The sequence below is a fragment of the Canis lupus genome, chromosome 1 (genome assembly GCF_048164855.1).
Source record: "Canis lupus baileyi chromosome 1, mCanLup2.hap1, whole genome shotgun sequence".
Lineage (NCBI taxonomy): Eukaryota > Metazoa > Chordata > Mammalia > Carnivora > Canidae > Canis > Canis lupus.
This window is the reverse complement of record NC_132838.1, coordinates 43162524-43189002: the sequence shown is the minus strand read 5'-3', so window position 1 is coordinate 43189002 and position 26479 is coordinate 43162524. Positions and strand designations below refer to the sequence as shown.

The window sequence follows — 26479 nt, the reverse complement described above, 5'->3', positions numbered from 1 at the left end:
AAGGGTTAGGAGCCTGAATGGTGAAAACATCAACAGCGTTCTCTGCTATCACTCAAAACCATCTTGCAGGTATCTGGAACTTCAAATGGGCTGCTGATCACATATTTGTTTTTGTTTTTTGTTTTTTAAGATTTTATTTATTTATCTACGAGAGACACAGAAAGAGAGAGAGAGAGAAAGAGAGAGGCAGAGACACAGGCAGAGGGAGAAGCCGGCTCCATGCAGGGAGCCCGACATGGGACTCGATTCCAGGTCTCCAGGATCACACCCTGGGCCAAAGGCAATACTAAATCACTGCTCAGATCACATATTTGTTATGCATAGCTCAGTGCCATCAAAGGGATCCATCCCTCCAATATAAGGGGTAATTTAATAATATTGAAATGTCCTAATATTTGGGTGCATGCTAATTAGGAAAGTGTAGAGAATTTTATATCATAGATCAAATTTTATTTTTTGTATTCTATATTATTTGTATAATTTACACTTTTTAATGTACTTTTCTAATTACTAAAACGTACCTGAGTGTCTTTTTTTTTAAGGTTTTTCATTTTTTTATCAGAGACACAGAGAGAGAGAGACAGAGAGAGAGAGAGAGAGAGAGAGAGACAGGCAGAGGGAGAAGCAGGCTCCATGCAAGGAGCCTGACGTGGGACTCGATCCTGGGTCTCTAGGATCACGCCCTGGGCTGAAGGTGGTGCTAAACCGCTGAGCCACCGGGCTGCCCCTGAGTGTCCTTAAATGCATTAAGATCTTGAGAAGTTTACTCAATAGTGGGTCTAGTTATGGGAAAAAATAAGAATTAGGCTATCCTTGTTTGGAATTCAGAAGCTGCAGAACGGGTTGGTGGAGTATAAGCAGAAGGGTAAGCATAAGCCAAACGCATTTAGTAATTGCAAAAATCCTCTCAGAACAGACAGATTTTAATTTCTGCAAAATCTTTAAGGGACCAAGCCAGAAATTGATGAGCAGCAATGAATAAGGAGTGAGAGACTTCGATGCCAAGAGTAGCTGAAATGCCCATCAGAAGATGTAGACTTTACAGACTACCACTAGCCACCAGGGTGACCTCAGCCAGTGAAATTAACAAACACTTACTGAGCATTATAGAAGACTTTGTACGTTGGAGAAAACAAAAATATGAACAAGCTCTGGTTCCTGCCCACAGGAAGCCTATGAGTTGGTGAGGAAAAGAAGACACACAATCAGTGTATACATGGTGGAATGGGACTGGGAGCAGACCACACACAAGAACAGAGGCCAAGGAAAGATCCTCTTCACCTGCTGAGGAGCGAGTGTGAAGGGTTTAATGGAAGAGTACATGTGAAATGCACCAGAAAGAATGGATAAGTTGCTGACAAGGAATCCTAAAGGCAGAGGACCTTTGAGAAAAACTTGATGAAAATCCTGAAGTGTGTAGTTATGTTTATGCCTCTTGAGTTGAATTCAGTAACTGGGTATTTTTAGCCTGGACAAGAGCTCACTAAATTCACTTAATCCCCATCACTGCCTTTTGGACTCACACCCACTGGCCTTCCTCATTCATAGCATCTGACTGTCTCTGCAGATGTTTGTTTAGAGAGTCATAAGAGAGAGTCATGATTATCAAGATAAGAAGTCTAGACAGTTTCTTTTAAGGAATAGAAAGAGCCAACTAAAGGTGAGCCAGGAAGCATCAGGATCACGACTGTATCTTAATAGCTTCAGTGCCCATATGAATGTTGATGTCACAAACACAGAAAATAAAGAAAAAGAACAAAATAGATAAAGAAGACAGTGCATTCAAGTGAGGGATATGGTGAATCTGAAGATCTTATAGGGCACTGAAATAGAAGTCTAGAAGAATTGTTCTCAATCAGGGTCAATATTGCACCTCCCCTCCTGCCACACACACAGAGCATGTATAGAAATGTCTAGAGACATCTGAGGTTGTGATCACTGGGGAGAGGGAGTGTTATGAGCCTCTAGGAGGTAGGGTCCAAGGATGCTGTTAAACAACCTAAAATGTACAGGATGGTCACTATGGGAAAGAATGAACCCGCTAAAAATGTTGGTAGTGCAGAAGTTGAGAAATCTTGGTTTAGGGGAAGCGAGAACTTCCAATCTGGAATTGAAGGAACAGAGGGAGATGAGAACTTTCATTCATTCATACTGCAGTAAGAAATTTGAGAGAGCATTAACCACAATGAGAATGCATGGAAAAGAAAGAGAAGCAGGTAGTTGGGGCAGCCCTGGTGCCCCAGAGGTTTAACGCCGCCTTCAGCCTGGGGTGTGATCCTAGAGACCCGGGATCGAGTCCCGCGTCAGGCTCCCTGAATGGAGCCTGCTTCTCTCTCTGCCTATGTCTCTGCCTCTCTCTCTCTCTGTGTGTCTGTCATGAATAAATAAATAAAATCTTAAAAAAAAAAAAAAAGAAGCAGGTAGCTGACAAAATCCTAGGCTATATCATCACCTCCTTTACAAAATGAGTTCTTTGAGATGGAGTAAGGTCACAAATTGTTTCACATTTATTTTAAGTAAACTCTACCCCCACCATGGGACCCAAACCCATGACCCCAAGATCAAGAGTCATGCACTCTACTAACTGAGCCAGGCAGGTGCCCCAACCCTTTCATATTTAACATGCAATGACATGATGACTTTTCAGGACGTGTGGATCCAAGAAAAAAGATATGAATGAAACGGGGCATCATGGAGAAGATCAGTTAGGAACATCCAAAAAAATGAAGTGTTGAAGATACATTCCAGTGTGTAACAGGGAAGCATTGTATGTGGTCTGCAAATTTGTTATAACTCAATCACAGAACCACATGACTGTAACACAAGAAAATTAAGAAAGAAGAAGTCAGAGGAAGAGGAGGAGGAAGGGACAGGGAGGAAGAGGAAGAGGTGGATGAGAAGAAGAGAAAGAAAGAAGAGACAAAGGAAACAACAACAACAAAAAGGAGTGGAAGGGGGAAAATGGTAAGACAAGAGAAACAAGGGGAAGGGAAAGAAAGGAAATGGAACAGTAGAGACAACCTCTAAAAGACACAGAATACAGTGTGAGTGCAGTTCTAAGGAGCAAGACTAGTGGTCATCCCCCAAAATTTGGCTAAACTCTAATATGGGAATCTATTCCACAAGCAGCAAAATCTGCTTCTTGAACAGTATCATCACTGTTTTTCTAAAGCCATGAAACACAAAATGAAAAGCAGTAACCAATACTTGTATAATTCTCCAGTACTTAAACTTTGCTGTGACTCTGCTCCAGAGGACTTGCCAGGGGTAGGGAAACCTGGAGTGAGACAAGAGATGAGGAGATGTTGTGGTGCTCCAAAACAAAGGAATATGGAATATGCATCACAAGCAACCTGGCAGGCTCGGACTGCTGAACAGAGGCAGAGGAAGTTTGCAAGAAAGACTTAGGAGATGGTCCTTTACCATTCAAATTGTTATGTGGCCCACAAATACGAGGTATGCCTGGAAGCCAAAGGAGGCATCACTGACCAAGAAAGAGGATGAAGAACATGAGCACAGGACAGAGGCAGGACAGTACTGAGCCAGGTAGATTTTGAATTCCAATCTTAGTTTCACCTTTGGCTAGTTTGATGCTGTTTGCGAGTAGCAGAATGACTATGAAACTTGGCTTCTTTCTAGTCATGTGAGACTGATAAGCTTCTCAGGTGTGCTATGATGTTTAAATGACATCAGGTATATAAAATATTGAACATAGTGACTGGTGCCAAGGAGGACTCCATCAGTGATAACTGATGTAGCATGTCTAAATCCTATTCCTCTAAGCAATGATCCCCCCAAAAGGGAAACAATTGGACCCACATTTTAAGTCAACCGAAATACAATACATTAAATAAGGTAACATATTTGAAAACAGAGATCTTCACTTTTGAAAATAAACAAGTATCTTTTATGAATTCATAGAACTGGAGTGGCCTTCAGAATGCTGGTTTAATTTCCTCATTTAACTGATAGGAAAATTGGAGAAGGAAATGAAGAGGCTATTGTAGTTTGGGTATACATGGGTCAAAAGAGACCTTAGTTAAGGGAGGATATGCTTTTTTAAAAATATGTGTAACACAAGATGAAGGCAAAGTTAGAAAATTAGAGTCCACAGTTATATAGATTCATATATACACACATACATAGTGTATATACATACAAACATATTCTATATGTATATGTACATATAATATATAAATTATATATCAGAATTCCTCTAAGGATGCTTGATTATTGATGGCCTAGCATCATCTAGCAGATGTTATCCTAGAGATATCTAGCAGAAAGTTGTCCTTAGGTTTCCGTGAACTTCTCTAGACCACATCTCCCAAATTCACCCCTTTGTAATGTAAACATATCAGACAAAGTTCTTGGGTGCTTCACGGAGTACTGAATAAAAGTTTTAGGAATAAACTGGTGATTATAAAAGATGTACTTCCCCAAGCTACAGCCAGTTCACTTACCTGTCTAGGAGCAAGTTAGGAGCAAAGAAGAGCTTCCCTGGATGCTCCATGGAGCGCCAGACAAGTCCAATCATCAGGATCTCTAGCCAAGCACATTCCAGAAGGTGGACCTGATCATGGAGGCTCAAATCAACAAAGCCTAAAACAAGACAAGAAAAGCTTGCTGACTTAAAATTAAAAGTCATCATTACTAGTGAAATGAATGCAACTGGGGATTTGAACTGGTGAGGTCTGTTTTCTAATACATTGTATGACATGTAATGGAAGAACACTTAATAGGAAAGTCAAGTAACTTTTTTTATACCTAGTATATCAAGGAACTTTAATGTAGTATTTAAGTTTCTAAGTGCCTTAGTGTTGTATCTATAGAAATATACTAACTTATATAACCTATTTAGTATCCTATAAAGTTCTGTACTTAAGTAATGTTAAAACTTGTTAAATCTTTTTTTACTTAGACATCTCTAATAGCTCTATGTGATTACTATATTTCACTTCTGATTCAGTTGAATATATTTACGTACAAGAAATTTAAACTACTGGCCTTAAACCAAACAGGAATTGGAGCAAGGGCAAGACCAAAGTCACTAAATTTCTATTTATTTGCTTCATCACTAAGCCATGCTCTTTTTTTTCACACTGTGTAAAAGAAAGGCTAATGAAACAGTACGTGTAAATAAATATCTTGGGAGAAAATGAATCAGATGAATAAAGTGACATCGTAAATACTTCTGGTAATAAACACTAATGTGTCCTTGTTTGCCAAAGGCCTTAATGGGAGATGAAAGCTTTTCCAAATCAACACTAACAATACAGTGGATGCCTAATGATAACAACAACAACAACAACAACAATAAGCAGGAGTAGAAGGGGAAAGGGTGAGGAGGAAGAGGAAGAAGAACAGGAAGATCAATTTACTGAGCCATTACCATGGTCTTGAAGCAATGCTAAGTATTTCCTGCACATTTTCTTATCTTTATTAATACAATAACTCTAAGAGGTAGAAATTGATGGGGATGTCTTTTTACAGGTAAGAAAACAGATGTTCAGAGAGCTTATACATTTGTTAAGATCAGAGATGAGAATATAATCTTCAGAACCTGTGCCCTTGACCACCTCTTATGAGCTGCAATTAATTATAGAATTTGAATCAAAAACTAAATAAATACAACCACACAAATGAAGATCTGCCAGAGTGACAGGCATTAAATGAACAAGATGACCATAAATCTTGCTGCTTTCCAAATCAGCTCCCAGTCATATCACAGGCTATATCCTTCCTCTCTCCCTCTGCTTTCAACTCTTTGTTCTCAGTCATCCATGAGACTGGTTCTAGAAATCCCTTTTCCTGTGTCCTCTCCTTTATTCATTCTCACTAATTTATACTATTATTAGCTACATATGGTTATGTTTATAAAAAGCCAAAACATAAATTTATTTCTCAAAGCAGTCAAGGATGAATGGTTGCCTACTGTATCTTTCCCTTTGGGGGTCTTGAAACTACCACAGGATCAGCACTAAACAATTAGCTCATCATTTCTGATACATGGATGGGCCATTATTACCACTAAATAAGTGACTATCCACATCGAAAAACCCCAACTAGAGAAAGATCTCAGAGTCTATGCCCCCCCCTGCAGTCATCATCCCCTAATCAAACTCATCAATTCTATCTTCGAAGTAACACTAAAATTCTTCCTCTCTTTTCTATAGTCCCACTGTTACTACTTTAATTCCTAAGAGTCTCTCACCTTTCTGTCTGACTTTTATAACTCAGCATAATTATTTTGACACTTACCCATGATCTTCCATGTATGAATAGCTGATTCTTTTTATTGCCTATTGTGTAGATATATACAATAAATAAATACAATTTGCTTATCCTTTCATTGGACATTTAGATTGTTTCCAGTCTGTGGCTATTACAAATAGCCACAGACTGGAAACAGTAGCTTTTTTTTTTTTTTTTTTATAATGATATTTTTTTTATTGGTGTTCAATTTACTAACATACAGAATAACACCCAATGCCCATCACCCATTCACTCCCACCCCCCACCCTCCTCCCCTTCTACCACCCCTAGTTCGTTTCCCAGAGTTAGCAGTCTTTACGTTCTGTCTCCCTTTCTGATATTTCCCACACATTTCTTCTCCCTTCCCTTATTTTCCCTTTCACTATTATTTATATTCCCCAAATGAATGAGAACATATAATGTTTGTTCTTCTCCGACTGACTTACTTCACTCAGCATAATACCCTCCAGTTCCATCCACGTTGAAGCAAATGGTGGGTATTTGTCATTTCTAATAGCTGAGTAATATTCCATTGTATACATAAACCACATCTTCTTTATCCATTCATCTTTCGTTGGACACCGAGGCTCCTTCCACAGTTTGGCTATAGTGGCCATTGCTGCTAGAAACATCGGGGTGCAGGTGTCCCGGCGTTTCATTGCATTTGTATCTTTGGGGTAAATCCCCAACAGTGCAATTGCTGGGTCGTAGGGCAGGTATATTTTTAACTGTTTGAGGAACCTCCACACAGTTTTCCAGAGTGGCTGCACCAGTTCACATTCCCACCAACAGTGTAAGAGGGTTCCCTTTTCTCCGCATCCTCTCCAACATTTGTTGTTTCCTGCCTTGTTAATTTTCCCCATTCTCACTGGTGTGAGGTGGTATCTCATTGTGGTTTTGATTTGTATTTCCCTGATGGCAAGTGATGCAGAGCATTTTCTCATATGCATGTTGGCCATGTCTATGTCTTCCTCTGTGAGATTTCTGTTCATGTCTTTTGCCCATTTCATGATTGGATTGTTTGTTTCTTTGGTGTTGAGTTTAATAAGTTCTTTATAGATCTTGGAAACTAGCCCTTTATCTGATATGTCATTTGCAAATATCTTCTCCCATTCTGTAGGTTGTCTTTGAGTTTTGTTGACTGTATCCTTTGCTGTGCAAAAGCTTCTTATCTTGATGAAGTCCCAATAGTTCATTTTTGCTTTTGTTTCTTTTGCCTTTGTGGATGTATCTTGCAAGAAGTTACTATGGCCGAGTTCAAAAAGGGTGTTGCCTGTGTTCTTCTCTAGGATTTTGATGGAATCTTGTCTCACATTTAGATCTTTCATCCATTTTGAGTTTATCTTTGTGTATGGTGAAAGAGAGTGGTCTAGTTTCATTCTTCTGCATGTGGATGTCCAATTTTCCCAGCACCATTTATTGAAGAGACTGTCTTTCTTCCAATGGATAGTCTTTCCTCCTTTATCGAATATTAGTTGCCCATAAAGTTCAGGGTCCACTTCTGGATTCTCTATTCTGTTCCACTGATCTATGTGTCTGTTTTTGTGCCAGTACCACACTGTCTTGATGACCACAGCTTTGTAGTACAACCTGAAATCTGGCATTGTGATGCCCCCAGATATGGTTTTCTTTTTTAAAATTCCCCTGGCTATTCGGGGTCTTTTCTGATTCCACACAAATCTTAAAATAATTTGTTCTAACTCTCTGAAGAAAGTCCATGGTATTTTGATAGGGATTGCATTAAACGTGTATATTGCCCTGGGTAACATTGACATTTTCACAATATTAATTCTGCCAATCCATGAGCATGGAATATTTTTCCATCTCTTTGTGTCTTCCTCAATTTCTTTCAGAAGTGTTCTATAGTTTTGAGGGTATAGATCCTTTACATCTTTGGTGAGGTTTATTCCTAGGTATCTTATGCTTTTGGGTGCAATTGTAAATGGGATTGACTCCTTAATTTCTCTTTCTTCAGTCTCATTGTTAGTGTATAGAAATGCCACTGACTTCTGGGCATTGATTTTGTATCCTGCCACGCTACCGAATTGCTGTATGAGTTCTAGCAATCTTGGGGTGGAGACTTTTGGGTTTTCTATGTAGAGTATCATGTCATCGGCGAAGAGAGAGAGTTTGACTTCTTCTTTGCCAATTTGAATGCCTTTAATGTCTTTTTGTTGTCTGATTGCTGAGGCTAGGACTTCCAGTACTATGTTGAATAGCAGTGGTGAGAGTGGACATCCCTGTCTTGTTCCTGATCTTAGGGGAAAGGCTCCCAGTGCTTCCCCATTGAGAATGATATTTGCTGTGGGCTTTTCATAGATGGCTTTTAAGATGTCGAGGAATGTTCCCTCTATCCCTACACTCTGAAGAGTTTTAATCAGGAATGGATGCTGTATTTTGTCAAATGCTTTCTCTGCATCCAATGAGAGGATCATATGGTTCTTGGTTTTTCTCTTGCTGATATGATGAATCACATTGATTGTTTTACGGGTGTTGAACCAGCCTTGTGTCCCAGGGATAAATCCTACTTGGTCATGGTGAATAATTTTCTTAATGTACTGTTGGATCCTATTGGCCAGTATCTTGTTGAGAATTTTTGCATCCATGTTCATCAGGGATATTGGTCTGTAATTCTCCTTTTTGGCGGGGTCTTTGTCTGGCTTTGGAATTAAGGTGATGCTGGCTTCATAGAACGAATTTGGAAGTACTCCATCTCTTTCTATCTTTCCAAACAGCTTTAGGAGAATAGGTATGATTTCTTCTTTAAACGTTTGATAAAATTCTCCTGGGAAGCCATCTGGCCCTGGACTCTTGTGTCTTGGGAGGTTTTTGATGACTGCTTCAATTTCCTCCCTGGTTATTGGCCTGTTCAGGTTTTCTATTTCTTCCTGTTCCAGTTTTGGTAGTTTGTGGCTTTCCAGGAATGTGTCCATTTCTTCTAGATTGCCTAATTTATTGGCGTATAGCTGTTCATAATATGTTTTTAAAATCGTTTGTATTTCCTTGGTGTTGGTAGTGATCTCTCCTTTCTCATTCATGATTTTATTAATTTGAGTCTTCTCTCTCTTCTTTTTAATAAGGCTGGCTAATGGTTTATCTATCTTATTAATTCTTTCAAAGAACCAACTCCTGGTTCTGTTGATCTGTTCCACAGTTCTTCTGGTCTCGATTTCGTTGAGTTCTGCTCGAATCTTTATTAACTCCCTTCTTCTCTTGGGTGTAGGATCTATTTGCTGTTTTTTCTCTAGCTCCTTTATGTGTAAGGTTAGCTTTTGTATTTGAGTTCTTTCCAGTTTTTGAATGGATGCTTGTATTGCGATGTATTTCCCCCTTAGGACTGCTTTTGCTGCATCCCAAAGATTTTGAACGGTTGTATCTTCATTCTCATTAGTTTCCATGAATCTTTTTAATTCTTCCTTAATTTCCTGGTTGACCCTTTTATCTTTTAGCAGGATGGTCCTTAACCTCCATGTGTTTGAGGTCCTTCCAAACTTCTTGTTGTGATTTAGTTCTAATTTCAAGGCATTATGGTCCGAGAATATGCAGGGGACAATCCCAATCTTTTGGTATCGGTTCAGACCCGATTTGTGACCCAATATGTGGTCTATTCTGGAGAAAGTTCCATGTGCGCTTGAGAAGAATGTGTATTCAGTTGAGTTTGGATGTAAAGTTCTGTAGATATCTGTGAAATCCATCTGGTCCAGTGTATCATTTAAAGCTCTCGTTTCTTTGGAGATGTTTTGCTTAGAAGACCTATCGAGTATAGAAAGAGCTAGATTGAAGTCACCAAGTATAAGTGTATTATTATCTAAGTATTTCTTCACTTTGGTTAATAATTGATTTATATATTTGGCAGCTCCCACATTCGGAGCATATATATTGAGGATTGTTAAGTCCTCTTGTTGAATAGATCCTTTAAGTATGATATAGTGTCCCTCTTCATCTCTCACTACAGTCTTTGGGGTAAATTTTAGTTTATCTGATATAAGGATGGCTACCCCTGCTTTCTTTTGAGGACCATTCGAATGGTAAATGGTTCTCCAACCTTTTATTTTCAGGCTGTAGGTGTCCTTCTGTCTAAAATGAGTCTCTTGTAGACAGCAAATAGATGGGTCCTGCTTTTTTATCCAGTCTGAAACCCTGCGCCTTTTGATGGGGTCATTAAGCCCGTTCACATTCAGAGTTACTATTGAGAGATATGAGTTTAGTGTCATCATGATATCTATTCAGTCTTTGTTTTTGTGGACTGTTCCACTGAACTTCTTCTTAAAGGGGAATTTTAAGAGGCCCCCTTAAAATTTCTTGCAGAGCTGGTTTGGAGGTCACATATTCTTTTAGCTGCTGCCTGTCTTGGAAGCTCTTTATCTCTCCTTCCATTTTGAATGAGAGCCTTGCTGGATAAAGTATTCTTGGTTGCATGTTCTTCTCATTTAGGACCCTGAATATATCCTGCCAGCCCTTTCTGGCCTGCCAGGTCTCTGTGGAGAGGTCTGCTGTTACCCTAATACTCCTCCCCATAAAAGTCAGGGATTTCTTGTCTCTTGCTGCTTTAAGGATCTTCTTTTTATCTTTGGAATTTGCAAGCTTCACTATTAGATGTCGAGGTGTTGAACGGTTTTTATTGATTTTAGGGGGGGATCTCTCTATTTCCTGGATCTGAATGCCTGTTTCCCTTCCCAGATTAGGAAAGTTTTCAGCTAGAATTTGTTCAAATACATATTCTGGCCCTCTGTCCCTTTCGGCGCCCTCGGGAACCCCAATTAAACGTAGGTTTTTCTTTCTCAGGCTGTTGTTTATTTCCCTTAATCTATCTTCATGGTCTTTTAATTGTTTGTCTCTTTTTTCCTCAGTTTCCCTCTTTGCTATCAACTTGTCTTCTAGGTCACTCACTCGTTCTTCCACCTCGTTAACCCTCGTCGTTAGGACTTCTAGTTTGGATTGCATCTCATTCAATTGATTTTTAATTTCTGCCTGATTAGCTCTAAATTCTGCAGTCATGAAGTCTCTTGAGTCCTTTATACTTTTTTCTAGAGCCACCAGTAGCTGTATAATAGTGCTTCTGAATTGGCTTTCTGACATTGAATTGTAATCCAGATTTTGTAACTCTGTGGGAGAGAGGACTGTTTCTGATTCTTTCTTTTGAGGTGAGGTTTTCCTTCTAGTCATTTTGCTCAGTGCAGAGTGGCCAAAAGCAAGTTGTATTGGGAAAAAGAGAAAAAGAGAGGAGAGAAAGAAGGAAAGAAAAGAGAAAGAGAAAAAAAAAGGGAAGAAAAAGAAAAAAAAAAAAAACGAAAAAAAAAAAAAAGAAGAAAAAGAGAAAGAAAAAGAAAGGAGAAAAAAAGGGGGTGGGGGAAGGAAACAAATCAAAAAGCAAAACAAAACAAAAACAAAAACAAAAACAAAAACAAACAAACAAAAAAAGAACCACCGGGGAGTATCTTCTGATTCTGTGTTCTTTAAGTCCCTTGGCTTCTCCTGGAAGTTGTCCGTCTAGCTGGTGTTCTGGGGGAGGGGCCTGGTGTGCTGATTTTCAGGTGTTAGCAGTTGGGGGAGCTGCTGTGCCCCTGCCTGGTGCAGGGCTCAGTGGGGGTTGTTTGCCCCGTGAGGCCGCAGGAGGAACAGCCCCAGTGGCGGGGCAGCTCTGGAAACCTGGATTCAGCTCCGGCAGGAACTCCGTCTGCAGGGCCTGGAGGCTCCGGGGCGGGGCCGCTGCTCTGCTCAGCTGGGGCAGGAGCGTCCTTGCTGTCCTGGGCCCTCCCGGCCTCTGCCTGTCCCGGGGGAGGCCGGATCCTGGGCTGTGTCCCGGCGCCCTGTGCTCCGGAGCCTGCGCTGGTGGATTCGCGCTCCCGGGCCGCAACCCCCTCCGCGGAGCCGCCGCCCGAGCCCCTCCGAGCTGCTCCTGGAACCGCGCAGCCCCCTCCGCACGGAGCCTCTTCCTCTGCCCGAGCCCCTCCGAGCTGCTCCCGGGGCCGCGCAGCCCCCTCCGCGGAGCCGCCGCCCGAGCCCCCCGAGCTGCTCCGGGTCCCGCCGGGTCCCGCCGTGCGCGCTGCAGCCCTTAGGGAGCTCGGCGCACTCTCCTGGGTGCGCAGTTGCTGTTACTGTCCCCGGGAGCCCGAGGGCATCCCCGCCCTCCTGGGTCCTGCTCCAACTCCCTGCGAGCCCCTTTCCCCCGGGAAGGTCGGTGCAGCTCCTGCTCCTCCGGGACGGGGCTCTCCTGTCCTGGGGACACTCGCCCCGGCCTCAGCCCGGCTCCTCGCGGGGCCCCTCCCCCTTGGAGGCCTTTGTTCCTTTATTTCTTTTTCCCCGTCTTCCTACCTTGATAGAAGCGCGAACTCTTCTCACTGTTGCATTCCAGCTGGTCTCTCTTTAAATCTCAGGCCGAATTCATAGATTTTCAGGATAATTTGAAGGTTTTCTAGGTAGTTTGGTGGAGACAGGTGATTTGGGGACCCTACTCTCCCGCCATCTTGCTCCTCCCTCCGAAACAGTAGCTTTTATGAGCAATCTATGTACTAATTTTTTGTATGAACATACGCTTTCAGTTTTGGGGGTAAATATCTAAGAGTCCATTGGCTGGATCTTACAGTAGATGTGTATTTCACTTTTTAAGAAATTGCGAAATTGTCCATTTTCTATTCCCATCAGCAATGGATGAGAGCACTAGTTGCTCCCATCCTCATGGAAAGTTGGTACGGTCAGTCTTTCTAATTATAGATGGTCTAGTAGGTGAACAGAGGTATCACACTGGCTCTGTGGTTTTAATTTGCATTTTCCTAATGACTAATAATGCTGTGCATTTTTTCATGTGCTTCTTCTAACAGATAGTTATCATACATTATATTCAAGTTAATTACACAAGTATCTGTAAATCCTGCTAGGTTTTGTATTCATTAGAATCACCAGATGCATGATTCTATCAAATTCTGCTTTTTAAAATCCAATTTGTTGCACCTTTCCTACACCAATTAATTAACCATTCCAAGGCCCATAACAGTGTAGACTTCCTCAGAGCAGGTGTCTTCCCATTGGAAAAAGTGGGTCTCACATAAAGCAGGGTTTGCAACTGGAGAAAAAATTGGTAGCTCTGTTCATTAAAGAAAAAAAAAAACTAAAAGATTAAAAACACAGTGGGTTTCAGGCCTCTTGGATAGAAAAAGGAACGGGTATCTGTACAACCTGCAACTATTTGCCTCTAAAGTACACTGGGTCAAAATGGACTAACCTTGTTCTGGAAGAAACACTGCCTGAGGAAATGAGAACTGTTTCTTTCTCTCAATGCCCAATGTCTACTGGGATAAATTGACTCCAGTAAGTAGTACTTGAAAGCTCTCAAGGAAGTTTTAATTCTGTAAGATTTTACCCCAATCTTTTGGGTAAAATCTCATAAAAGAAATGTAAATGGACATTGTCAATTAAACTCACTTTCAGAAATGTTAATATTCAAAAGTGATGTCTTCTGGGGCACCTGGGGGGTGCACTGGGTTGAGTGACTGACTCTTGGTTTCAGCTCAGGTCATGATCTCAGAGTTGTGAGATCAAGCGCTGCATCAGGCTCTGCACTTAGAGTGGAGTCTGCTTGAGACTCTCTCTCCCTCTCCCTCTGCCCCTCCCCACCATGCTCTCACTTGCTCCCTTTCTCTTTCCCTCTCTAAAATAATAAATAAATCTAAAAAAGAAGTGAAGTCTTCTCTTATGGCATTCGCTGTTTTATATGGAAAAAAATATAATAACGTGATAATGTCATCCATGATGACACGTACACCACACTCTCCAATACCTTCCAGAAACCTCAAACAATCACACAGGATGAGATTTGGAAGTATCTTTTGAGAGAACCATAGCTGGCCACATAACCACTTGATTTTGGAAAACCAAAGGAGTATTTTCTGGTAGGAGCCTTACCTATCAAACTGAATCATACTTTTTAATTCTCACTTCAAAACTTCAGTGCTATTTAAGCCTGACAGTTTTAGTGGTCTCTTGGGAGCCTCAGAAGCTCACCATAACCATTTGTACAACACAAGTCTGGTGATTATGAAATCTTTCTGAAATATGTCTGTTAGCAATAGTTTTCAGTCTGAGTCCAATAGAATTGCTAGGCCCTTCTGTTGAGATGATGTAGATCTCTCAAAAATAAATGGTCTCTTTAGTTCTCTTTCCCAGCTATGCATACTGCCCTCAGAAAGGGTCACTGAATCTCTTGCATAGTGTCCTCTGCAAGTTCCTGGAGACAGCAGTGGGGGTGCAGAGATGACTATCAATCCACCTTCTCAAAGAATGTGAAGACTACTGAAGACTGTTCATTAAAGACTCTCAATTCATAGCCAATGGAGGAGACAAATAATGTACTAAATCCCAAATAAAATTATATTATCTATCTATAGACATCGAGTTTCAACCCTTGGTTATTTTCCTTATAAAAAAGAGAAATGATCTAATGTGCAATTTCAGCTGGATCTGCTATAATAATTTAGAGGCATTCAACAAGGTCTTTCTTGAACACTTGAAAGTGTTGCCAATATGAAGATGGAAGGGAGCAGCATTTACAGGATATGGATAGAGGCATCAGTGACAGATATTTTTATGGGTGACATAGTGAGAGATGATTCACCTCCCATCACTTGGGGACTCCCATTTTAGCGACAGTGACAGTGAAACATTCACAGATTTAGTAATAGAGTATCCTGGGGATGGGCTATCCTGGAAACAGAAACGCCTTAGCTCCTACTCCCCACCCACTGTGTGGGCAAGGATCTAATGAAGTTGAGGGAGGTCTCTTTCCCAGAGAAATAACCCCCTATACATACAACCAGCTTATTATCTCCAGTTTCATCATCACATAAATATATTCTATCCTTCTGTCCTCCATTATAAACTGTTTTCCCTCCAAGATTTTTATCTTAGGTTTAACTGTGAAGAGACCTCATGACATGTCCTCCTCCTTCCCTTGGGGCTCATGAGATCCTAAACCCTCTTTACCACTCTGTTGGAGACTGCAAAAAAAATTACTTAATTTGTCTTGTCAAGCCTCAGCCTCCCTTGTGGGGTACAACAAGGCTCTCAGAAATGACACTGAAAGTGTACTGAGATCCTTGAGCAAAACGACTAATATAATATGAACACTTGTAAAGTTCTGCACTGCAGTGAGGTAAAAGGTAAATCACAGGTAGTTGGTTCCCTTAGTAAATCCACTGGAAAAAATATTAGTTTCCTGACCTTCAGAAAAAATTAATCATGTTCTCAGTCATACAATGACCCCAATGTTCTCCAGAATGTCATTTATGAAATTGCCTATTAAACTCTTTTAGATTGCTTTAATTCAACAGAAGATTTAAATAATTCATCTCTTCCTTTGGATGCCAAAGATTCAGCGAAGAAGGAGAAGGTGGAGGGGGAGGAAAAAGAAGGAGGAAGGGAGAGGAAGAGTAGGTGGTAGGGGAAAGGGGAGAGAAGAATGGAACATGAGACTGTAGCATAAAGATAGCTACAAGCTGAACACAATTTGGGATTTCTGGGAGAAAGCCTATAGAACAGATAATACCAGAGGAACCAAGATAAGCAGTCCTCATGCTCTTCATTTGTAATTTTTTCTCTTTTTCTTCAAGAAATTGTCACCTGATGTCATACTATGGACATGTGCCCCATGGTATGATCTCCCACCTCAAATAAAACCTTAGATTCTCCTTTTATGCAGTCCCATTATAGAGAGACCCATTAAAACTGTGATTCCCATTCTGTAACACTTTAAGCTATATCCAATAACACATAAGCACTGAAAAATTGTTTTAAGAAACAAGCTGAATCTATTTAAATATTGTCATGCAACACTCTGACCAAATATATACCACTGTTACAAACTGCAATAAATGGCAAAAGATTATCAGTTGTTTAGAAATATTGAATCACAATGCAAGAGATAGGCCTCTCCCCAGCCTGCTCTATATCACCATGTCTGTGTGTATTCAGCTTTCCTCTGCTATAATAAAGGGGAGTGTGCACAGGCCCCCTTCTGCCATAATACCACTTATCCAATGCTCTTATCACCATACTAATAGACATCCACCTTGCCAATACCAAGCTGACATTTTCCTGGAGCTACAACAGCCCTCAATTCTCAGGCCTGAGTATGAGGTATTTCCAACTTGGTATTTTTTTTATTATTATCAGGAGGATACACCCCCTCCCCCCATCTCATCCTCCCAACGGAATGAGGAGGATAAAAGTAATGAAAGAGTATTAGCTGAAGAGTCAAGTAGGCCTGGCTTGAAATTCTTCTGTGGCCCCTAGCCAGTTACTTAAGATCTCTGAAAGCTCTTCCCATCTGTAAAATGCAAATGGACTGACCTACCACTTCGGGTTATTGTAAAAATTAAGGAGTTGCCAGATGTCCCCGAGTACCAGAGTCCTATTCAGTGAATATTTCTTCTCCTTCCTATTCATCCCAACAGGCCTGGAACTTCTTCCTAATAGAAGGGAACACAACTTTTACAAAGCACCAAGAGAAATGTTTTGTTTCAAAATATTTTAGATTTAGAGCTTCAAACTTAAATTGGGCACTTTGTGTTTGCCCTGCCTAAGTCATGTTGTGTTTTCTGTTTATATTTTGCTCTTTATTCATACACAAAAATAACCTAATAAAAAGGATAAAAGACTTCCTGGACATCAAACAGCTCTTACAAAAGAACATTTTCATGATTTAAAAGTGGAAGGAACAAGAGCATGTGGATTATATTTCTCCTAAAATACATATGCAAAGAAATGAGAAAAGAAAGCACGTTTGGGGTTTTATTACACTCAAAGCATTTCAAGATGTTTAGCAAATCCAGAATGCAGCTGTATTTGTATACCCCCATATAAACGGTTGATGGTTTTCTACTGCACTCAGCAGACTTCCACAGTGTTTGCTGCCCTTATTTGCCTTGAGATAGAATGAAACTTGCCCTGTGAAGACTACCTGCCTTGGGAAATAAAACAGTGTTCTCTAGGCAATGCTCAGCAATAAAAACCAGTGGTAAGTAAAGAACTGAATTTGAAAATTTTGATATTTTAAAAATATGTCACATTTAGCATAGTTGACAGCCAATTAATGTGAGTAGAGGTTGAACAATTCAGGACAGAGTTTTAAAAGTAAACAGAAAAAGCGCCTTTTAAAATGAATGGTGTATATCTTGAAAATTGCTTATTAAGATGATCATATGTTAAAAGAATTACAGATGATATCATGATATCTATATAAATCCCCAAACTTGCCAATCTTGACTCTGAAGACTGACAAAAGTACCATGTTCTGACATAATATAATGAAGACATTTATGACATCATCACCAACTCAACTGTTGTTCAATCTGCTTTTTTTTTTAAGATTTATTTATTTGAGAGAGAGAAAGAGAGTGCATGATTATGCAAGTGAGGGGAGGGGCACAGTGAGAAGGAGGGAGAGAATCTCAGGCAGACTCTCCACTGAGTGCTGAGCATGGACTCAATACCACAACCTTGAGATCATGACCTGAGCCAAAATCAAGAGTTGGAACCTTAACTGACCAAGCCATCCAGGCACACCAACCATTGTTGGACTTTAACCACCATCCCCCGCACTATATTCAAGGAACTACATCCCATATAACACTCCTTCAAAAAATTATTAGACTTACCCATGGAAGCATATTCAGAATCTACTTCAAAAATTTTCTAGCATTGTTTCCCTGCTCTGGACATTAGGCCATATTTATTCTTTAGTTACCATACATGTTTCTAGGTATGTATTTGTGTGTGTGATATAGTATAGGTTACATTTCACTTACCTACCAATATTATAGGTTACATTTTATTTACCTACCAGTATTTGATTATTTTTACACATCAACACATAGGATATGAAGAAAGTATATGGAAATAAATTGTGTCTGATCTAAAGAGGTAATTATAGAACATCTCTGATTAGTAAGAAAAGTAGAGCTATACTGAAAAGCACCTCAAGATCTTAAAATTTAGGATTATATATTGTAGCATATGTAAAATAATTATAATGCAAAGAAGTAAATTATTCTTGATCATAAATAAAACTTTATAAAATATTTCCCTTAACCTTTCTTTAGCAATTTCATTGACAACACCCTTAAATGGCCAGACACCTATTTTCTTATTTTTCTAAGGCTGTACATATCTTAATTCTGATCATGGCAAGTATGAACTTGTGAAATGGTGAATATTTTCTTTATAAAAATGATGTTTTCAGTTTTGAATATGTCATTGCATCTTTAGGAAAGGGTAGAGGAAACTACTGGGCTGCATCCCTCATGTAAGCATTTATTTATTCTGCAAATTTCTCTCTAAATTTAATAATAAGGAAAGATTTTCTCCTTCTAAAGACCTGATGTGCTCCTTTTGCTGGAAAGTAAGACAACAGAGCTTACTACAGATTGCATGTAGCCCTACTGTTAGGAAGCATGGACATTAATAGAATATTCAAAGGCAAAAACAATTGTACCTGTTTCCTTGGATAATTACCACCTTACTCCTACTTTTTCTGGACTTATTTTTGACTGTAGTATTGAATTACAATGCACCTCATATATCAGACTTTGCCAAGTAGCTAGAGAAATAAATCATTAAAATATATGTTTGCTTTTACACACACATAATTATCCCCCCCTTTTTTTCTTTCCATTTAACAATAAGTAAGTTATATGATGACAGATAAGGAAGTGGTTTGTCAGAATAAAAGAATTAATCTTACAACCATATCTGACTTCAAAAAGAAAAATAAGTCAAGACTTTTAGATATCAGGATCAGATGTGGGGATCAAAAAAAATGTCCCTCAGAGAAAACAAAGCAGATGGCAACTCTACCTTGTTACCAACCCCATCTGTATTACACTCAGAGCCTTGGTTTATGAAGAGATGGTTGTCATGACAATAAGCATTTGAGAAGAGTTCTGGAGAAGCTGATGGATTTAAGAGTGTCTCCTAGTTTCCCAATTTTTGAAACACACACAAAAAACCATTCCCTCCATCCACCAAATAAACAATTCTATTACTTCTTATATTGGCTACAATTATTCTCTATTGACAGTATACATTTTTTTACTCTGTCTTGTCAAAATCCCCCTTGGAGGGACAGAAAAGATCTTTACTCTGATACAGCACAGCATGAAGGTAAACTAGTCTTTTATTTTTATTCAGCAAGGGCAACAGTATTAACTCTAGCTTAATTTTTTTCCTTATAAGCTCAAAAAAATCAATTTTGGCTTAAATGCAGAAGGGGAAAAGAGTAAAAGAAATTATTTTCCAGTTTCTGGGAGTATATTGCAAACTAAAGGAGGAAAAAAACTAATAAACTATAAAGTACTCAAGCCTGTCCTTTGACGTGCTTGGCAAATGCACAGAAAGGCCAGCACTTGGGAGCGGCACTGGGTTCGCTCATAAAAAGCATGGATTGGCTGTGTTTGAAAAGTCAACAAGCACTTGTACCTTGGAACATACATTTTTTTCCTGTCTACCTAGAAGCAGACCTACAGAAGCATTTCAAATACTATTGTCATTGTCATCAGCATGAGTTTTCCGGATAACTGTATGCTCCCGGGAAACACTACAAATGTCAACACAAAGAATGAGAGGGGAGCAGACAATTCTTTTTAAGCAAGTCCCCCAAACAAATGGACAATGATGATTTCTTCCCACCACCACCCTGCCTAAGCCCCTCAATGGAACCAGAATTGATGATCATCTTACAGTCTTAGGTTTCTGACGTACATACACACTCATTTGCTAGAGGAACACTTGTTATTACTAATGACCCAGGGACATCTAGTTCTAGAATTAATTATGAGCAAAACAGAGGCTTATTCTCTCTTTGTTTTACTTAAATTCAGAATGTTAAAATGGGAGTCTTCCAAAGCAAAATCACCCAGAAGTAATAGAAATGCTGAGTATCAAATCACATAACAATACTGCCTCTGAGAAACAGAGAACAAGGTACAGGACCCCATACCAAGAAGGGGTTGGCAGTCCCAAGTCTGAGGCCAGTAGGGACCTGAGAGTCTCACAAGCACATAGGCAATGGCTTTAGAAAAGTCTGCTTCCTCCCTTCCAGTCTTCCCACAACTCACCTCTTACATTTTTACCATTAAGCTACACAAATTTCAGCCCCAGAGAGAACAAACAACAAAATAAAGGAGAAAGAATTATTTCAGCCTCTTCCATCCCAGAACTGAAGTCACTTATCACTGATCTTATATATACCACTGTAGAGAGAGGCCATAAAGAAATTAGAGAGCCAGAGATTGTTTTCCTTTAACCCACGATGGATCCTTCTATGAGCACAACAGATCTTGCCAGGTCATTAAATAACCATACTAAAAATAAAGTAAGTAGCTAGGAGAACCTATAAGAGAGATTCTCTAAATGCTAATTACCTTCAAAGCAAGAATTATTTCATTTCTTATTAGTTCAACATGGCCCTTGCCTTGGTATTGGGTCCCATCAACAATGATGACTTCCTAAGGACTGCAACAGGAACCACAATATTTTCTCATAAAAAAAATAACTCTTAGTTTTGTAAAGCTGCTATAATAAAGTACCACAAACTGGGTAACTTAAAAAAACAAAACCAGAAATCAGGAAACAATAGTCTGGAAGCCACAAATCTGAAATCAAAGTGTCAGCAGGGCCATGCTTTCTCAAAGACATTGGGGAAAATCTGTTCTATGCCTTTCTCTTAGCTTCTGGTGTTGCTAAAAATCCTTGGCATTCCTTGGCTTAGAGTCATCACTTCAGTCTCTGCCTCCATCATCACATGATGTTCTCTGTATGTCTTTGTATCTCTTATCTTTTTATAAGAATACCAGTCATGTAGGATTAAGACACACACTAATTGAGTATGATCCCATTTTAACTTGATCACATCTGCAAATACTATTTCCGAGTAAGGTCACATTCACAGGTACTAGAGATTAGGACTTTAACATATCATTTGGGGAGATGCAATTTAACCCACAATAACAAACTGTAAACCTGTATCTCTTACATAGTCATGCTCAACATTCACCAAATGTCATTGAGCATCTCCAGTATATATAAAACTGGCATGAGGCTGGGTAGTGTGCGTACAGAGATGGGACAACATTCTCATTCTCAAAAAGGTCATAATCTATAGAAGAATCAAGAAAAATGTCATAAGACCACAATGATATGTGTTGAGTGTCAACATACAGGAAAATATCTGAGCAGTGGGCACCTTCAATCTTTGAGGAAAGGTTATTCCTTAGGCTATGAGATATGTTTTTCCCTCTTCCAAGTACACTCTTCTAATGACTTCAACACTCTGAACATCAGGATTAGGTGCTTATTCCTATAGTAGCCCTTCTCTGTATCAGGGCTTATTTGCTAATTCATATCTCTCACCACATGGGAAACAGATTGAGCACAGACACTATGTCTTGAGGATATTATACCTGCAGGACTTAATGTAGTACTTGGTTGAAAAAAGGTCCTTAAATAAATATTTGTCAAATAAACAGGGGGGAAGAGGTAAATAAATGAATGAGTGTAAATGAGTTATCTTTTGCAATTTGAAGGACTTCCTGGAAGGTCTCCAATTTCTCAGTGAAGCAGAGGTGAGGTCCTCTACCCTGAAGAATAAGGAGGTGACAGGGTAGGGTGTTAGAGGGGCATAGTGAAGAACTGAAACAGTTGCTGTGGAAATAGGAAAGCAAGAGCAAGGGAAAGGTAAGAGAGAGAGAGAGAGAGACTGAAAGGGAGAAAGACAGAAAGAGAGAGTGTGCTGGATGGGCAAGTAGAATACTTGGGAAATAGAACTGCTGGATTCTCCAATCTAACTAAAAATCAGGCTAAATAGGATCATAGAACAAAATATTAATGTATCTTTCCCTTTAACTGGAAAATTGTCCTCCTGAATATAATGTCACTTAAGTCCTAAAAATTCAGTATAATCTATGTGTAGACCCAATTTTTTAAGGAGCAAAGAGTGAAATTTAAATACTCACTACATCTTTTTCCTACAAAGAGAAGTATTTAATAACATTTCTAAATATAGTACTCTTTGGAGTATTTAAAAGCATGAATTAATTACAGAAAAATTAATTGATTTACTATTTTAAACACCTATCATGTGTCAGGCACATACTGATTGATGTAAGGGATCAAAAAAAACTTAATAATCTTGGTCTCTGACATCAAAGCTATCAGAGAAGACAATCCAATTAATAACTGATTGAGAAATAGTATCTAAGACCACATTGGAGGACAATCCAGAGCTCACTAGAAACACACAGGATTGGTACCTAATCCAGAGATGTAAGACTTCCTGGGATTTCTAATTTGCATCTCGATAGCATACTTGATGGAAAGAGAGACAATGTGACAGAGGGACCAAAGGTATGGCATGACCCAGAAACTGTCTCTATACCAGACATGCAGGGGTCCAGAACATAGAAAGAAGAGTGGTCAGAAATGTCAAAGGAAGCAGAAGCCAGGGGATACTGAGGAGTTTTGGTTTCATCTTTGAGGCAAAGAGAAACCACTGGAGTCTTTTAAAAATAGGATTCTTGGCTAGGGTGAAGGTAAAGAGAATGAATAGAAAGACTCATTGCTGAATTAGCAAGGAAGGAGGAGAATTAACTGAATTTAACTGAGGGATGAAAATAGGGGGAAGGATCAATGATCTCTTAAGTGTCTGGCCAATGTGATTGGCCATGGTGATGGGCATACATAAGGAAGAGAGGGCTCATGGGGAAGGCAGTGAGCACCAGCTTGAATATGTTTAGTCTAAACTTCCTGAGGAGCAATAATGGAGAAAAGTCTTAATAGACTGCTGAAGTAAGGCTATAAAACAAAAAAGTCTGGGGCAGCCTCAAGTCATCGATTGGGTATTATCAGCAAAGAGGTAAAAACTGAAATCACTGGGGATGGGTGGTACCATTTAGAAGGAGTATGCAGAGAGAAAAGAGGCAAAAATGTCATGAAAAATGCCAGTGCATCAAAGAGACTATTTCAAAGTAAAATAATAATAATAATAATACAGTATGGGGCTACCATATGCTTTCCTTTCTTCGTACTTATTATGTCCAACACCATTAAATAGAAACTCAAAAAGGGAAAAATAAACATCTGTTATCTACTGATTCTGAAAAAGATCAATTCTGGCTATGTACGTGACTTTTTGTCAAAATACTTTCAATAACAAGAATTCATAAGTGACATGAAATACCTTGTTTTTTGATCATTCCTGCCTAGGGTGATACAACACTTCCACATAATCAAATTAGGAGATCAGCTTCAGAAGATCACCTATGTCCCTCTCCTTTAATTCAAAAGGGTTCCTTTTTTTTATTTTTTTTAATTTATTTTTTATTGGTGTTCAATTTACTAACATACAGAATAACCCCCAGTGCCTGTCACCCATTCACTCCCACCCCCCGCCCTCCTCCCCTTCTACCACCCCTAGTTCGTTTCCCAGAGTTAGCAGTCTTTACGTTCTGTCTCCCTTTCTGATATTTCCCACACATTTCTTCTCCCTTCCCTTATATTCCCTTTCACTATTATTTATATTCCCCAAATGAATGAGAACATATTATGCTGAGTGAAGTAAGTCAGTCGGAGAAGGACAAACATCAAAAGGGTTCCTGAAGAGAGACAGGGGTCCCAGCTCTGAAGAGCCTCCTGCAGCTGGAGGCCTGAGTTTCTGTTCTCCCTAACGCCCCCCCACCACCACCACTTCAGTGGCAAATGCAGGGTTGTCTTAGCAGTGATGTCACCTCCTGCTTCCCAACAGACCTTGCCCCAGCTTCCTCTTTGGGGAGCTAAATGTCACTGAGCTGCCCCAAGGGTTGCTAGCCTTGGAGCTGGCCATGCCCTCCCCTGAGGGGAGTGAGCAGAGCCACAGAACAGTTTTTTTCTCACAAAGCTGGCAAGCAAGGTAATAGTGTGGAATAAAATTTGAGGAAAATAAAACTCAAAATTACTTTGTCTATTTTGAGTTCCTGGAACTAAATGAATGTTGAATGGAATTACTTTTTTTCTTCTTAAATAGAAGTTGTCTTTATTTGTATAAATTAAGATTAAAGACACTATCCACAATTTTGGAGTAGTCAGATTTCCAAACTACCTTACACTGTCATAAAACCAAAGGGAAGAACTTTATCTATCTATCTATCTATCATCATCATCTATCTATCATCTATCTATCATCTATCTATCTATCTATCTATCTATCTATCTATCTATCTATCTATATCTAGTTTCTCTCTTCCTACCACCTATGAAACAGTTAGGAAATTCTCCAGGAAACAATAGACTAGAATTCCTCAGCACACTTTCAATATCTCTAGTGTTACATTCAGCTTCTCAAGTCTATTTCCAATTCAGAAAGTGGAACTGAGCCAGAATTGGAGATGGGCATGAAGGTGGTTCTTTTGATTCACAGCACAAATCTATTTCACATTTAGCAGTGAAAATATATTTTGTCTTCAAGATTGTAAAATCTCTTGTTCTAAGTATTTCAAACCACAAATAGAATCTTAAGATCACTGAAAAAAAAAAAAAAAAAAACAACCCCCCCCCCCCACACACAAACACACGAACCAATAGCACATCTACCAAGTTAGAAATAAAGTTTATGACTAGTTAGCAAGTCAGAGGAGTAGATTTTTTTCTTGAATACAAGGACACACAAATGCCATCACTGAAATGACATATATTCTTGTCTCTCTCATGATAAGATTAGTGATGGCCCAAGAAGAGAAGGAGCTTAATCCAAGAAATCATGGACTGGGCTCTGGTTTGCTCAGGCAATGCTAGATTGAAGAAAAGCATGAGCAGAAGTACCACTGTCCAGGAAGATATATTTATGTTTTACATTTACATAAAGAGAAAATTGTCTGTTGGCCAACTTCTAAGAGTTCAATAGGATTTTTAATGTTTCAAATGTAGAATGAGTTACGAAGATGCAGTGTGTGAGGGGAGGGGTAATGGGTTTTGCTGAGACCAGGTTTGTCACTTACTGGGTATACGACCTTAGGTGAATTATTTCATCTCTGGTGCCTAGCACAGTGTCTCTCTTGGTGTACGCTCCACGAATATTTTTTGAATGAATGAAGAGCCCTAGGCTTCACAGTTACTTTATCTACAAAGTTGGAATGATAATAATATCCCTGCACTATGTTATGGTGACAACTTAAAAGTATATAAAGAGCCTATCACATTGCTTAGAAAACACTGGTGGCCAACAAATAAATGGTCACTGCAATTGCTTTAGTTACTTTTTAATTTTTTTCAAAGATTTTATTTTTTTAAGAAATCTCTACATCCAATGTGGGACTCTCTCGTTCACAACCCCAAGCTCAAGAGTCACATGCGGTATCAACTGAGCCCACTCAGGCAATCCCACTTTAATTCCTTATTAATAATTAAAGTGCCAAATATTACGCAGATGACAAATTTTCTTCCCATACCCTGATCATGAGTTGCACCATCTATAATGCATAGCTTCATACAGAGTTATGACAAGGTTCTTAAACATTTTTGTTCAATTTGGTAGTCTTAAGTCCATGGGCTGCTTCTCAGAATAAGGTTCTGAATGCATGAAATAAAATATTTAAAAATCACAAAATAAAACCAATTATACTGAAATCCAGTTCTTTTTTAAAATAAATAAATAAATAAATAAATTTATTTGTGAGACAGAGAGAAAGAGAGAGAGCCAGCAAGCATGAGTGGGGGCTGAGGGGCAAAGGGAGAAGGAGAAGCAGATTCCCCACTGAGCAGGAAGCCTGACTTGGGGCTCAATCCCAGGATCCTGAGATCATTACCTGAGCTAAAGGCAGACACTTAACCAACTGAGCCACCAGCCATCCCTGAAATCCAGTTCTTTTTAAGAATTCAGTGTGTCTATGGATGCCAAATGAAGAACCTTTCACAGGGAAAGGATGGAAGTCAATGACTTCTCAGGTGACCAAGGGCTACTGGTATTTTCATGCACATCATGTTACAACAGGAACCTCCTCATCCTTTCCCCCACTTTGCTTGGAATGTTCTCATAAAACTACTGAAAAGCAAAGAGAGTGTTATTAACTATTGCAAATGCTGCCTACATTTGAGATGAGATCTTGGGGAAAAAAGGTTGTAATACAGACCTAGTACAACAACTGCTGTTTAAGAACACACACAGGAGTTGGCCTTAATGACTCACTTTCACTGACTCACTTCA

General features: G+C 39.4%; 1 protein-coding gene across 2 annotated transcripts in view; it reads right to left on the bottom strand.

Annotated features, from left to right (window-relative positions):
- The window catches only part of ESR1 (estrogen receptor 1), a 290055-nt gene that overhangs the window by 74255 nt on the left and 189321 nt on the right, over positions 1-26479 (bottom strand). For both annotated transcript variants that reach the window (XM_072828041.1, XM_072828035.1), the window contains exon 6: positions 4464-4602. In XM_072828041.1, coding sequence (XP_072684142.1) covers positions 4464-4602 — 139 coding nt within the window. The remainder of the gene's footprint in view (positions 1-4463; positions 4603-26479) is intronic.